The following is a 15,863-nucleotide window of genomic DNA, read 5'->3' as shown; positions in this document are numbered from 1 at the left end:
TGCTGACTCCATCCCAAACAAGAGAACAGGAGGGCCTCATGAGAAGAATAATTCATGCCTTGAATATTGCAGGAAATTGGAAGAGATTATGTTTTGCTTTGGCCCTTTTTGTATGCGTTACATTTACAGCAGCATTTACTCTTACTACAGTGTTTACATTTGATTTATGTTCACATTGCAACTTGCAAGTCTACCTAGTTGGGGCTTTGTATTTGCAATTATCAACTTGGTTTTTACTTTATAAAAGCATTTCTACAGAAAGATGTCTGTCACTCACAAAAAAATTAACCAATATTTCATAACGGGAAGGTTGGAAAGTGCTGATTGTCTTACTTGCTATTGGCATAAAAACATGTTGTTGACATGCCCACTAAAAAAAAATTATCCTTGTCACCATGATGCTCTCCTTCTAAATAATATTTTTATTCCTTGTAGATCAATTCCGTTTGAAGCAAGAGTTATGGAGGTGCTAAAATGGCTAGATCGCCCCAAAGCTGAGAGGTAATAGCAACGAAAGCTTATGAAACAACATTCTCTGTTCTTATAAAATGCTAAGCAAGGCAGCTAATTATATGCTGTCGGCTAAGAAGCATGGTTTCTCTAACTGTCATCCGCTCCTTCCCCCCAATTTTTAAATTTTTAAAAACTAAATGTTGCCATCGTCTTGCATTTCCTCTGAGGTGACTTGAATTGAACTACAAAAATCTGCTATAAAACCTATATGACGGTTAAGAAGCAACAGTGAGAACTGGACACGGAACCACTGATTGGTTCAAAATTGGGAAAGGAGTCCGGCAAGGCTGCATACTATCACCCTGCCTATTTATTTATTTTTTATTTTATTTTGTCTCAACAATATACACAAGCATCAACATAAAATAACTACATATCATATAAGCATATATATGAGCAAAAGTATGAATAACTATATTAATTTGATATAATGAAAGGAAACAATAGGACAGGAACGGTAGGCACTTTTGTGCTCTTATGCACGCCCCTTATAGTCCTCTTAGGAATGGGGTGAGGTCAATAATAGACAGTTTTTGGTTAAAGCTTTTGGGATTTTGAGAAGAGACCACAGAGTCAGGTAGTGTGTTCCAAGTGTTAATAACTCTGTTGCAGAAGTCATATTTTCTGCAATCAAGATTGAAGCGGTTAACATTAAGTTTAAATCTATTGTTTGCTCTTGTATTATTGCGATTGAAGCTGAAGTAGTCTTCAACAGGAAGGACATTGGAATAGATGATTCTATGTGTTAAGCACAGGTCTTGTCGGAGTCGGCGGAGTTCTAAGTTTTCTAAACCCAGGATTTCAAGTCTGGTGGTATAAGGTATTTTGCTGTTTTCAGAGGAGCGGAGAACTCTTCTTGTAAAATATTTCTGGACACGTTCAATTGTGTTGATGTCAGAAATTTAACTTATATGCAGAGCACATCATGAGAAAGGCAGGGCTAGATGAATCAAAAGTTGGAATTAAGATTGCTGGGAGAAATATCAACAAGCTCAGATATGCAGATGATACTACTCTAATGGCAGAAAGCGAAGAGGAACTAAAGAGCCTCTTGATGCGGGTGAAGAAGGAGAGTGCAAAAGTTGGCTTGAAACTCAACATTAAGAAAACTAAGATCATGGCATCCGGCCCTCTCAATTCCTGGCAGATAGATGGGGAAGAAATGGAGGTAGTGACAGATTTTATTTTCCTGGGCTCCAAGATCACCACAGATGGGGACTGCAGCAAAGTAATTAAAAGACACTTGCTCCTGGGGAGGAAAGCTATGGCAAATCTAGACAGTGTACTAAAAAGCAGAGACATCACCCTGAAAACAAAAGTGTGTAAGTCAAGGCTATGGTTTTTCCAGTTACATTGTATGGCTGTGAAAGTTGGACCATAAGAAAGGCTGAGCACCAAAGAATTGAGGCCTTTGAATTATGGTGCTGGAGAAGACTCCTGCAAGTCCCTTGGACTCCAAGGCAATCAAACCAGTCAGTCCTAGAGGAGATCAACCCTGACTGCTCCTTAGAAGGTCAGATCCTGAAGATGAAACTGAAATACTTTGGTCACTTAATGAGAAGGAAGGACTCAATGGAAAAGAGGCTAATGCTGGGAAAGATTGAGGGGAAAAGAAGAAAGGGACGACAGAGAATGAGATGTTGGATGGAGTCACCGAAATGGACTCCAGAGGATGGTAGAGGACAGGAAGGCCTGGAGGAACGTTGTCCATGGGATCACGATGGGTTGGACACGACTTTGCAACAAAAATCTTGCTAATCACTGGATGACAGAAAGAGGTACCAAAACCTCTAACCACCTGCCATCTTGTAGTTATCCTGATTTCTGCCCATTCTTCCATTTCCAGAACTGACACCAGAATGAGAGAAAACAATCCAGGCAGCGTTCTGGTTTTGGGGATGTTTTCTCCATGTTGTCCTTTGTTTTCAATAATTTCCTCTCCTATTCTTTTCTCTCCTAGCTAGTTTGGATTTTGATCTGATTCTGAACTTTTAGGAGAGAATAGCAGCCACCACTGAGTTGCAAACTATCTGGGCAACATGTTAATTAATAATATATCTTTGAATGAGATGAATTTTTTTAAAAGTAATGGTCTTTCTTTTTAATCTACAGGCCAGACCTCTCTACATTGTATATTGAGGAGCCAGACTCAACTGGACATAAATTTGGGCCTGTTAGTGCAGAAGTAAGCATCTTATTTTTCTATCTCTCCCACCCTCATTCTGTATTTAAAGGAGTGGGGCTTAAGTTAAACTTTGGCTGGTATATATCATAGATAAAAGGTAGCAATGACACATGTTCTTTTTCTTTATTAGACGTAAAAATGCTGGTAGAATAATATATGTAAAAGCTGAGTTGTTCCACATTAAACACCAAACAGTATTTTTAAGTACAGTACAGTATTGGATTGTACAGGTAGACCTTGACTTACAATAGTTCATTTAGTGACCGTGCAAAGTTACAACAGCACTTAAAGTGATTATGAGCACTTTACAACCATTGTAGCATCCCCATAGTCAGGTGAACAAAATTCAGACCCTTGGCAACTGAATCATATTTTATAATGGTCTCAGTATCCCTGGGTCATATGATCGTCTTTTGAGACCTTCTGACAAACAAAGTGTCAAAATCTAAGGAAGCCAGATTCACTTAACAACCTTTTTAGAAACTTAACAATTGAACTGATTCACTTAACAACTGTGGCAAGAAAGGTCGTAAAATGGGGCAAAACAAACTTAACAACTTTCTTACTTAGCAACAGAAATTTTGGGCTCAATTGTGTTCGTAATTTAGGTTTTATAGGTAGTCCTCTCATAGTCTGAGCCTCTAGGAAGTGATGCACTACATTGCACAACAACTCAGGAAACAGGAGAAAAATAATAAGGATACAAGCAGGCAAAAGTATATGTCAATTTGCAAGTCATGTTCTATATCTCTATTTTTATTTTTGTCATATTAATTATTTAATATTTATTATCCTAAAATAAACAATAAAATAATTACTGGACAATGTAGGACAATTATGTAAATATTGTGCTGGGTGTGGGTGGGGATGACTTAAATTTTACTCTGACGAATATAATGCATACAAATGTTTACTACTTTTCTAAATGTAGTCACCTGTAACCCAAAAATGATTTCTCTTTATTATTGTATTGTTTATTGAAGTAAAAGGGTGGGAATTTTAAACAGATTAAGTAATAGGAGAAATAAAACCCTGCCTTCAATTTTCCAAACCAACGTATGTTCACTTGTTAATAAGATGGATGAAATACTCCTTTTAAATGGATACAATTCTGATGTTTACAATTCAGCAGCCCTATGCTTCTCTGAAACCTGGTTAAATGAATCAATTGAAGATGGCAGCCTGCATATCCCAGGGTTTCAGATTCAACAATCAGACAGAATTGCAGAAACACCTGGTAAAAAGAAGGGAGGAGGTTTATGCTTATATATCAACAACAGCTAGTCTCAGGATATAACTATAATATATAAATTCTGTGATGAAAACCTAGAGACATTAATTATCAACTGCAAACCATACTATTCACCTTGTGATTTTTCCTCATTTTTTCTAATTGCTGTTTATTTCCCAACACAAGCCTGTGTAAACAAGGGATTACGAACTCAAGCTGACCAAATTAGGAGGCTAAAGCCAAATACCCCGATTCACTGGCCATTATTTTGGGAGATCTAAACAAGGCAAACTTAAGGAAAGAGCTACCAAAATACTTTCAACATGTCAATTGTCCCACCAGAGGCAAGAATACTTTAGACAATTGCTACACAACACTAAAAGATTTTTATCGGTCTTTACCACGAGCAGCTGTAGGACACTCTGATCATTGCATAATTCACCGTGTACTTGCTTACAGGCAAAGACTTAATGCCACAAAACCAACAATTAAAACAGTGAAGACTTGGACTGAGGAGGCAAAGTTAAAGCTACAGGCTTGCTTTGACTGCACTGATCGGAATATTTTTGAAGATACCTCTGCAGACCTGGATGAACTCACAGATACTGTAACATCATATGTCAGCTTCTGTGAAGACCTATGTGTACTGACCAGGAACTTGCGAATATACAGTAACAACAAACCTTGGTTCACAGCTAAACTTAAGCAGCTACGTCATTCCAAAGAGAAAGCCTACAGAAAAGGTGATAAAATGCTGTACAATCAGGCCAGAAATATATTAACAAGGGAGATCAGAGCAGCAAAAAGAAGCTACTCTGAAAAGCTAAAGAATCAGTTTTCAGCAAATGAACCAGCAAACATGTGGAAATCTCTTAAAAATATCACCAGCTATGGCAAACCTCCTTTCCAGGCTGAAATAAATCAGCAACTGGCAAATGACCTGAATGTGTTTTACTGCAGGTTTGAAAGGAAACCACAGCCACCTATTTCTACAACCTCCATTTCAGACACACCAATAACAGCCAAGAAGTGCAAGACCTATTTCACAGACAAAAGCCAGGAAGAGCTCCAGGCCCAGACAAGATAACTCCTTCTTGCTTAAAAGTCTGTGCTAACCAATTGGCCCCCATCTTCACCCATATCTTCAACAAATCACTAGAGATGTGCTATGTTCCTTCTTGCTTCAAATGCTCTACTATCATCCCAGTGCCGAAGAAACCCACCATCAAGGAACCGAATGACTACAGTTGCTCTAACATCTGTAGTCATGAAAACCTTTGAAAGGCTAGTGCTGTCCCACATGAAAACTAACATGGATTCGCTGCTAGACCCCTTGCAATTTGCATACTGAGCAAATAGATGAACAGATGATGCCGTTAATATGGCTCTGCACTACATCCTACAGCATCCTGAATCTCCAAAGACCTATGTAAGGGTCCTCTTTGTAGACTTTAGCTCAGCATTCAACACCATCATTCCAGACACTCTTCTAACTAAGCTAAACCAGCTACAGGTACCTGAACACACTTGTAAGTGGATCATAAGCTTCCTAATAAACAGGAAGCAGCAGGTGAAGCTAAGCAGAATCACATCAGAAACCTGTACAATTAGCACTGACCCTCCCTCCGGCCATGTGCTCTCCCCACTTCTCTTCTCTCTGTATACCAATGACTGAATCTCTAAAGATCCATCTGTTAAACTACTAAAGTTCGCAGATGACACAACAGTGATTGGTCTCATTCGAGACAATGATGAATCCGCATACAGACGGGAGGTTGAATTAGCCTTGTGGTGTGACCGGCACAATCTGGAAGTGAGCACACTCAAAACCGTAGAAATGGTGGTAGACTTTAGGAGAAACCCTTCCATATTTCCACCTCTCACAATACTAGACAACACAGTATCAACAGTAGAGACCTTCAAATTTCTAGGTTCTACCATATCACAAGATCTAAAATGGACAGCTAACATCAAAAATGTCACCAAGAAAGCTCAACAAAGAATGTTCTTTCTGTGCCAACTCAGAAAGCTTAAACTGCCCAAGGAGCTGCTGATCCAGTTCTACAAAGGAATTATTGAGTCTGTCATCTGCACCTCTATAACTGTCTGGTTTGGTTCTGCAACCTAACAAGAAAGACACAGACTTCAGAGGATAATTAGAACTGGAAAAAAAATTGCTACCAGCCTACCTTCCATTGAGGACCTGTATACTGCTCAAGTCAAAAAGTGGGCTGTGAAGATATGACTGTATGACTGTAACTTTGTTGCTTGTATCCTTATGATTTATATTGATATTGTTTCCTGATTGCTTATTTATACCCTATGACTATCATTAAGTGTTGTACCTTATGATTCTTGAGGAACGTATCTTTTCTTTTATGTACACTGAGAGTGTATACACCAAGATAAATTCCTTGTGTGTTCAATCACACTTGGCCAATAAAAAACTATTCTATTCTATTCTATTCTGTTCTATTCTATTCTATTCTATTCTATTCTATTCTATTCTATTCTATCCTATCCTATCCTATCCTATCCTATCCTATCCTATCCTATCCTATCCTATTGTGATAGACCTGATTGCAACCTTTGATTTAACATGTGTGATAAGATGCAGGGGTGGGTTCCACTTAACTTTACTACCGGTTTGCAATGGGAGCATGTGTGTGCATGCACAGATTGTCAGTGATGATGTTGGGGCGGGTGGGCGGAACTTCCCACCGCCATTACTACCGGTTCGCAAGAACCGGACCGAACCGGGAGCAACCCGCCATTGATAAGATGCCACTTACCCTTTTTCTCTTTGGCATAGATAATTAAGACTTTACTAATAGCAGATCGGATCCTGGGAATGTTGATGGAAGGCCTAAAGCAAAGGAATCTGCATAACTGTGTCAATCTTATCCTTCTGGCTGATCATGGTAACGTTGCTTTATGCTTCACTCTTTTAATAAAGAGCTTTGTCAACCTTGGGAATTCAATATTTGTTCAATTACCTACCATTTTTTTCTCCTTTCTTTAGGCATGGAGGCAATATCCTGTAACCGGGTGGAATACATGGCCGATTATTTTAATCCAATTGATTTTTTTATGTATGAAGGTCCAGCACCTCGTATTCGATCAAAAAATGTTCCAAAAGACTTTTTTAAATGTAAGTTTGGACCACAACTTTATAAAACTGTGGAATTTAAGGGAGAGGCTTTGTAGAACATTCAATTCTAGGGCATCTTCCTTGCTTAGAGCAATGTCACCTGCCACCCACAGGAGTTTAAGATGCTTGAATCCCAGAAATTTCATCGCTAAAATTTGAATACTGTAAATGTGGTTTTCAGATGGAAGCTAAAGCCAACAATTGAAAATACCATTGGACAAATATTTTAAAAAGGCTTAATACTGTAAAAATACAACTACCATGGATTTGATGCACCATATTTGAAGAAGACAAATTGATAGTTTAATGTTTGAAAGTAATACATTATACATACTGCATAACATTTCTCTTCTTCCAAACAGTTGATTCTGAAGCAATTGTTAAAAAACTTACGGTGAGTATATTTTTATTCTTTTTCTTCCTAATGATTATTATCCAATCATTTTGTGAAGGCATCACTACTGAAATATAATTTCTTTAGCACATTGTTAGTTTTCTTTGAGAGAGGCGATGCATAGAACTGAATGGAGGTTATGAACTAATGAAGGTTAGATGAAAGATTCTGAATCTTGCATCGCTTCATAATAGACCTGGCTGTGTTTCGTTTTCATACCTCTAGGACCAATTTAGATATTGCATCAATTGAATTGGGCCAGTTAGTTACTGTTCATCTTATGTGCCATTATATAGCATTTTCACCAAAGGTAATGTTACAGCATATTATCATGCTCTTTGCTTTCTTGTCTTGAACCTGAAAAAAAATTGCATGTAGTACGCTTTTAAATTTTCAGAAAGCTTGTCATGTTTAAGTCCATGTCATATAGTTGGTGGGTCCTCTTGGGGTTTCACTGTAAGATATTTTGTCCAGTGATGCCTAACATTTGGAAGTGAATGTATCTTATTCTCACTTTAAAAGGTAACCATCCTATAGAAGATAAAGTAAATTACACTATTTTCTTTAATGTTCATATTATTGACAATTTCACATAATTGTCATATGTGATAGATATGTGTTTATATATTATATAATCTTTTTGTATGATACCTACATATATTGTTATGACAAAATAAATAAATAAATAAATAAATAAGATGTAAAGCTAAAATTCCTAAATTCAGTCTACATTAGAAAAAAAAACAATTCTTAAGATCTGTTATTGTGATTTTTAGAGGATGGAGAAGTTTTGAATGATTAATGAATCATTTACCTTCTGAAACAGCTTGAAATTTACATATTCTTAACCTGGTTCCCTGAGTTTGTGACCTAGCACCCCATGGTCACATGACTACACTTCGGGCACTTGGTAATTGGACTACCTTACTACATGAAAGTAAGATCGACAACACAGTGATAGTTGCATTGAAAACATGTTTTTTTTTCATATTTTATTTTTTAATTCTGTGATGCTGCAAAACTTATCATTTCACTTTCACCTTTTCAGTGCCAAAAGCCAAAACAGCACTTTAAAGCTTACTTGGCCAAAGACCTTCCAAAGAGACTACACTATGCTAACAACGTTCGTATTGACAAAGTTAATCTGATGGTTGATCAAAAGTGGTTGGCTGTGAGGTATTGTATAAAGACCAACATCGCTTAGCTTTTTATTAAAAGATAAAATGGGGCCAGTTTTAGATGTACTGTAAGAAGGCAGCAACATGTTATTTTTAATATGTACATTTACTTATAAATGGAGAAGTTTTATTTTTATTATCTACTTGATTTCAAATGTTTTTTTATTATCTACTTGATAGCAGTAGTTATAATGAAAGTGTACATTTCCTGAATAAGTAGAAAAAGTGATAATTCAAAATATGAATATCTGCAAGGAAATACATATACTTTTCTTATTGAGTAATTGTGGAGTACTTCCAGCCAATTCAGAAGAATTATTATGTTATAACATCCTGTTATTTTCCAAAAAACTGAGGTACTAGCTTCCTTTCATTGCTTAGTAGGTCCAAAAAAAGTGAATTAGATCATAGGTCCCAAAAAAGTGAATTAGATAATAACATGTGGCAAAGTTTCATAATGCAAGAGATTTATTAGATAAATCTCAGAAAAATATCTCTTCTTCTATAACAAGGTATACTAATCTTGTATATTTCAGATTTTTGAAGCATAGTGCCTGTTATTCCCCCATCCAGCATGATTATTGAGAAAGGCATTGGCAACCTCTTAATGTTATAGCTGTGATTTATTTCTGGAGAAATTTGTTGTTGCTGGAGATGAAACCAGATGTTCCAAACAGGATTTGTTTCTTGGTGGGAAAAAAAAACCTTCCAAAAGAAATTAGACAAAGAAATTCACGATTGTGGTATTATTTAATATTGAAAACTTGATAAGTCTTTAATATATCCAAAAGGCTGTTATAATTTAAATTTAAAATAGGGCATTAAATAGCACCTGAAAAATAAATCTATCACCAAACCTAAACAGAATAGATCATGTTTTCCTTTGCAAATCAAAACATGGAAGGCTAATCTGCCTGTTCCTTTGTTTGTATTTTACTTTGTTTTTGTAATCCGTGTGCAGGCTTGACATTTTCTAAGGACATTTCGCCTTATTTTTTGTGTCTGTTGCAGGAATCTCACCTCTATAAAGTCCACATTCTTCTTTATTATGTTACTTTCTATTACAATAATGGCAGCCTACATCTCTCCCTTTTATCTTGTTTAGAGAATTCCCTCAGTTGCATGGCTCAGATCATGTTGGGATGCCTGCAGTTTGGCAATTACAATCCCAAAGGAAATGTCATCATAAAACTTATATAGCACATACTTGTCGTAGATTGTCCATGATTTGCTTTCCTGAAGCGCAATTTTGAATCAACTTACAGTTTATCAAGCTCTGCCCTGCTTTTCATATAATGCTTCCATCTGAATAACCAAACATGACTATCTCCGTGGCATTGGTTCCTCTGGTAGTGTTGCATTTAGAATTTAGAAATGCTGGTCATTATAGGTAGTCCTCAATTTACGACCACAATTGAGCCCAAAATTTATGTTACTACGTGAAAAATTTGTTAAGTGAGTTTTGCCCCATTTTACGACTTTTCTTGCTACATTTGTTAAGTGAATCACTGCAGTTGTTAAATTAGTAACATGGTTGTTAAGTGAATCCGGTTTCCCCATTGATTTTGCTTGTGAGAAGGTTGCAAATGGGGATCACATGACCCCTGGGCACTGCAACTGTCATAAATATGAGTCAGTTGACAAGCATCCAAATGTAAATTGTGTGATTGCAATGGTCGTAAGTGTGGAAAATACTCATAGGTTACTTTTTTCAGTGCCATTGTAACTTTGAATGGTCACTAAGTGAACTGTTGTAAGTCACGGACTACCTGTATTTCAGGCCCATTATTTCATTTACTTCCAAGGATAGTCAACAAGTCCTGCTGAGATTGGCACACGTCTTTCACATACTGCCCCTTAGTGCAGTACTGACAGCACCACTGCCTGCATCTACACCTAAAAATGATTTAGATTTTTAAGCGTCTGTATTTTTAAAAATACAGAAAAGTTGCTATCCTGTATTGTTTGCTTATAGAATGTCTCCAAGAAAAGAGGTAGAAAACGTTTTGGAGTTGGAAGACCAGATTAAGAGCTCCATGTTGGAATTTATGTGTAGGACCAAGAAATTAGACACTAATAGACATTAGAAATTAGAAATTAAACTGAGGCATACAATCAAGCACAAAATCACTGTGACTTAACTTTCCATTGGTAATCAGAATTACTGATTACCGTATAGAATAGATTACTGTATAGAATGTGACCTAGGAGAAGAGGGTTGGGGACCTGGTTCTGCTTCTCTCCTACTATTAACACTAGGGAAACATCCCTCTCTAAATATCGATGGAGATTCTCAGTCATCCAGGACATGGTTGTCCCAAAGGTGCTTTCTTCTTCTTCTAGAGCTAAAGAAGTTTCTTGGATGAGAAGTGAAATGACTTCCAAGATAAACCAAAAAGTCCAGCTGCCTCTTGAAAAAAAAAAAGCACTTTGGGATCCCTCTCTAAAGCCATCCTAATTACGATTGAACTGGGAAAGAAAGTGATTAAGACTGAGTCTTTTGGTGCACAGACTTCCTTAACATATTTGGGCAGTGGTGGTACATGTCACATCTTGTCTTTGAACTGTCAGGGCAGGTGGCTCACACAAGCTTCATTTTGGAACCACAGAAAAGACCAGCCCTTTTTAAAGCCTTTCAAGAATAAAATTACTGCCAAGATGAAAATCTGCTCATTGCTCAGCCTTAAAATGACAACTTAATAAATGATCAATGTCTGGAATTAGGGAGGCAGAACATTAAACTACTATCTGGAAGTTCCTTTATTTTCCAGATTGTAATCCAAGAAGAATGTTAAGGGCGTTTAAATAGACACTACTCAGTGAGTAAGCTATATTTCCAGGGAAATGCAGTTAGTCAAAATATGAGGACAAGTCTCCTCAGTACCACAGAGGAAAAGACTCACATCTAAGATATTTTAACTGGAGATTACAGATGAGAGTTAAAAGCTTTTTAACTCATCACTATCCTTTATCTGGTAAACATGTTTCTTAAATTCAATAAATAATAATAATAATAAAGATGCATGCTGGTATAGGCTTAATTCTTTTCTCAAGGAATGGCATGTATATCAGTAGTGGGTTGCTATCAGTTTGCATTGGATCGGGTGAACCGGCGGCGGGAGGCTCCACCCACCTGCCAGGACGCTTCTGCGCGTGTGCACACAAGTGAACCAGTAGTGATAGGATTTGGAACCTGCCCCTGATGTATATATGTTACATACCCGTATATGTGTACCTGGGTAGTATAGTGGTGTAAGTGTAAAGAACAGTAGTGGGTTTCACTTACTTTCGCTACCGGTTCTGAACTGTGAGTGCGTGCATGCGCAGAGCATCTGTGATGACGTCCAGGTGGGTAGCAGAGCCTCCTGCCATCACCGCTACCGATTTGCCCGAACTAGGGCGAACCGGTAGAAATCCACCACTGGTAAAGAAGCATGATATGAAGCCAACTATTCTAGAAAAATTATTTCCTTTGTTTCTCCATCAGCTGATACATTAATAACACTAATTTTTATGTCTGTGCTTGAAAGAATCCTAACCAACCAGGCATCTTGCAGTAAATGTATGATACCACAGTGCTCTAGAGACAATTTTAATTACTGAGATCAGATAAATCCCATTCATGGGACATTACTGAAGAGATAGTTCATAAATAGTAACAACTTCTTTGAAGCGATGACAACAGCCAACCATTGCTGAAGAAAACATTTTCATTGCATTGATTGAAAAAAAATGCCTTCTCTAGACAACTAATGCCTTCTCTAAAGAACTCTAAATTGCAAAACTTGACTGCTATATATTCATTCTATGCATATGTGTATTTAGGAATAAAAATTACAATCGTTGTAAGGGTGGTGCTCATGGCTACGACAATGAATTTAAAAGTATGGAGGTAAGAGATCTGTTGATCGCTTCTCTTTTATGTTTATTTCTATGTCACATTGGTTCTATTCAAAAGGATTGCCCAGTTCTCAGAAACAGTTATTCACGGTGATTGGAGGAGTAAGGGGAAATTAAAGTGTGTGAATGACACCATGATCAACTGAATCAGATATGATTACAGTTCTCCATGAAGGTCTACACATTCTTGAGAATTTCGTTTTCCACACTCATTGTTCGTCATTTTAAATGTGGTAGTTTATAGCCATAGCAGCCAACACGTATGTGTATATATCTAAGTTGAGGGTAAGATAAGAAAATATCTAGACAGTAATGGAAGGAGATATGAGCAGTAGGTTCTCTGAACTTGCCTGCTTTTGCCACATGCCCAAGCCTCTGACTAAATAGAAGTAATTTCCTTGCGCTTAAAACAGTATTTCTATTGAATTTAATCCCATTAACAATGTTGAAACATTGAGCAGAAAAACAGCTGAAGTATTGCTCACGTCCCAAGCAAAGGCTTAATGCTAAGGTTCAGTGTAACTATTCAAGGTTTACAATACAGATCACGGTGTCCTGAGTAAATGCACAAGCAAATTGTGAATTGTTTTGAGTGTCCCCTTTAGTAAAGGAGTAGGATTTTTTTAATTAGTTGAATTTTTTTTAATTCAGAAGCCAACTACCTGAAATTAGCAGCATTTATATCTTGAATTTTAAAAAAGCTACATTAACATTGACTTTATTTATGAAAAACAAAAACTGGAAGTTATTTGGTAAATCTATTTTCTGTTATTTTTCAGGCTATCTTTTTAGCACATGGGCCAGGCTTTAAGGAAAAAAATGAGGTGGCATCTTTTGATAATATTGAACTTTATAACTTAATGTGTGGTGAGTATTAACTAGACCTTGTCTAATTTATATCTGATTTTTTTAAAAAAATTCAAAATGGAATTAATTAACTGAAAGAACAAACATAGATTACAGAAAACATACTGCCATAAATAATATAATTTATATATGTATGTGTGTGTGTGTGTGTGTGTGTGTGTGTGTGTGTGTGTGTGTGTGTATGTTTTCTGAGGTTTTCGTGGGTGTTTGTATGTAGGTCTTTGGTTATTCGGATTTTCTCCCACGTAAAATTGAAAGTGTCTTGGTGATGTTTCGACGAAGTCTCATTCGTCATCTTCAGGCTTCAGCTTCGTGCTTCTCCCAGAAGCTGAAGCCTGAATGGATATATATATATATATATATATATATATATATATATATATATATATATATATATATATATATATATATATATATATATATATATATATATATATGACAGTGTGTGTATGTGTGTGTGTGTGTGTGTGTGTGTTTGTGTAGGTGTATGAGTTTATTATTATGTATTAAGTGTAACAAAGTAGCTGAATCACAAACAACAAAAGACGTTTTTCAAAAGTTAAAATTCACAATTCCATCTTCTGTGTTTGGAAATCAGGATGGATTCCTACCACATTCTTGAGTCTAAGACTGTTTACCTGATATGTAATGAAAAGAATCAGGTTTTTAACATAAAAAATTCTTGATGGGATGTATCTGCCCAGTTTAAAAAGTCAACCCTGGGTAGGAAAAACCTTCTATGCCTTATGCATATGCAGACCATTTCAAAACACGCCCTGAAGCATGGTTATTGTCAAAGCTGTTGTGTGTATTATTTTCTTTCCTGTAACCAGACCTATAATCCAGTGCCTTACTGCTGCCTTTTCTTTGTCATCATGAATCATCCCCATCAGTCTCTTTCTCTCTTTGACATTAGATACATGGAACATAACAATACACCTACTTTATATGCAGAGTTCACTTCCTGGAAGAGAAGTACCTAAAATAGAATGGCCTCTAGTAAAGAAAGCAAACTAGGTCCCTCAAACTATGTAGACCAGGGGTGTCAAACTCACATTGTCATGGCGGCATCATGTAACGTATTGGGACTTTTCCCCCCTCTGCTAAACCAAGCATGGGTGTGGCCAGTGTACGACGCATCCAGCCCATGGGCCGGGACATAGACAGCCCAGATGTAGACTGAGACCAGAACACATATGAAATGGACTAGTCATAATACATCTAAGGCATTAAATCAAACCAAACTTTTAAAATTGAAAAAAAGCAGTAGTAGTCCAGAGGCAATACACTCCCTGTGATCCACTGGAGCCCATGAACTGAACTCTTGACCATGTGGAGGTAGGAAATTAGAGAATGAGATACTGAAGGGTTACTTAAAATATTTTCTTGCTTTTTCATCTGCAAATGAAATACATAACTTTTGGGCATGCTCCATTTTGGACATGCTCCATTCTCAGTTGAGGGCAGGAGTGAAATGTAAAATTTGTTACTGCCGGTTCTGTGGGTGTGGCTTGGTGGTGGGGGGGTAATGTGACTGGCTGGGCGTGGCCAACTTTTTTTTTTTACTTTTAAAAGCATTTTTTCTACAACCTCTTCCGGTGAAGAGGTTGTAAAAAAAATGCTTTTAAAAGCCTGTGATGATTAGGCAACTCAGCTGGGATCGCCAGAGGAAAAAAAAGCTTTTAAAGGGTTCTGATTCATTTATTTATTTATTTATTTGATTTTTATACTGCCCTTCTCCCGAAGGACTCAGGGCGGTGTACAGGCAAGATAAAACATACAATGTACAAGTTAAAATGCAATTTAAAAAACTTATTTTAAAATTAGCCTGAAAAAAATTAAAATATACCGTGAACTAAAAACCCCATTTAAAATTAATCAAAATTTACAAAATTTAAAATTAAAATTCAATTCAAGCCAGCCCCGCGCAAATAAAAAGGTGTGTCTTCAGTTCGCGACGAAATGTCCGAAGGTCAGGTATTTACCACTTCTTCGGCCGAAGAGGTTGTAAAAAATGCTTTTAAAAGGTTCTGGCGATCAGGCAACTCAGCTGGGATCACCAGAGGAGCCTTTTAAAAGCTTTTTTTTTTACAACCTCATCGGCCGAGGCTACGTTCAGCTACTGTAAAATAAATGCTTTTAAAGGGTTCTGACGATCCCAGCTGAGCTGCGCGATCATCAGTGGCTTTTTTTTTACTTTTAAAAGCATTTTTTTGGCTGAAAAAAATGCTTTTAAAAGTTAAAAAAAAACTCTTGATGATCACGCAGCTCAGCTGGGGCAGGGGGGTGCAGAGATTTTTTGCTACCAGTTCTCTGAACTACCCGCCGCCATCGCTACCGGATCGGGTGATCTGGTCTGAACCGGGAGCATTTCACCCCGGTTGAAAGTATCAACAGGCCACTTAAGCACTCTTGGAAATATTATTCTGAGGTAGATCTTTATA

The 15,863-nt window shown here is 37.0% G+C and overlaps 1 protein-coding gene across 4 annotated transcripts in view; it reads left to right on the top strand.

Annotated features, from left to right (window-relative positions):
• Positions 1-15,863, top strand: part of ENPP3 (ectonucleotide pyrophosphatase/phosphodiesterase 3) — a 93,812-nt gene that overhangs the window by 54,547 nt on the left and 23,402 nt on the right. For all 4 annotated transcript variants that reach the window (XM_058171742.1, XM_058171733.1, XM_058171758.1 and 1 more), the window contains 8 exons: positions 436-501; positions 2,626-2,698; positions 6,742-6,850; positions 6,952-7,080; positions 7,443-7,474; positions 8,523-8,650; positions 12,478-12,544; positions 13,332-13,419. In XM_058171742.1, coding sequence (XP_058027725.1) covers positions 436-501; positions 2,626-2,698; positions 6,742-6,850; positions 6,952-7,080; positions 7,443-7,474; positions 8,523-8,650; positions 12,478-12,544; positions 13,332-13,419 — 692 coding nt within the window. The remainder of the gene's footprint in view (positions 1-435; positions 502-2,625; positions 2,699-6,741; positions 6,851-6,951; positions 7,081-7,442; positions 7,475-8,522; positions 8,651-12,477; positions 12,545-13,331; positions 13,420-15,863) is intronic.

This window comes from Ahaetulla prasina, chromosome 1 (assembly GCF_028640845.1).
Source record: "Ahaetulla prasina isolate Xishuangbanna chromosome 1, ASM2864084v1, whole genome shotgun sequence".
In the NCBI taxonomy this organism is placed as follows: domain Eukaryota; kingdom Metazoa; phylum Chordata; class Lepidosauria; order Squamata; family Colubridae; genus Ahaetulla; species Ahaetulla prasina.
Note: the sequence above shows the minus strand (reverse complement) of the source record. Positions and strands in the feature narration are given on the sequence as shown.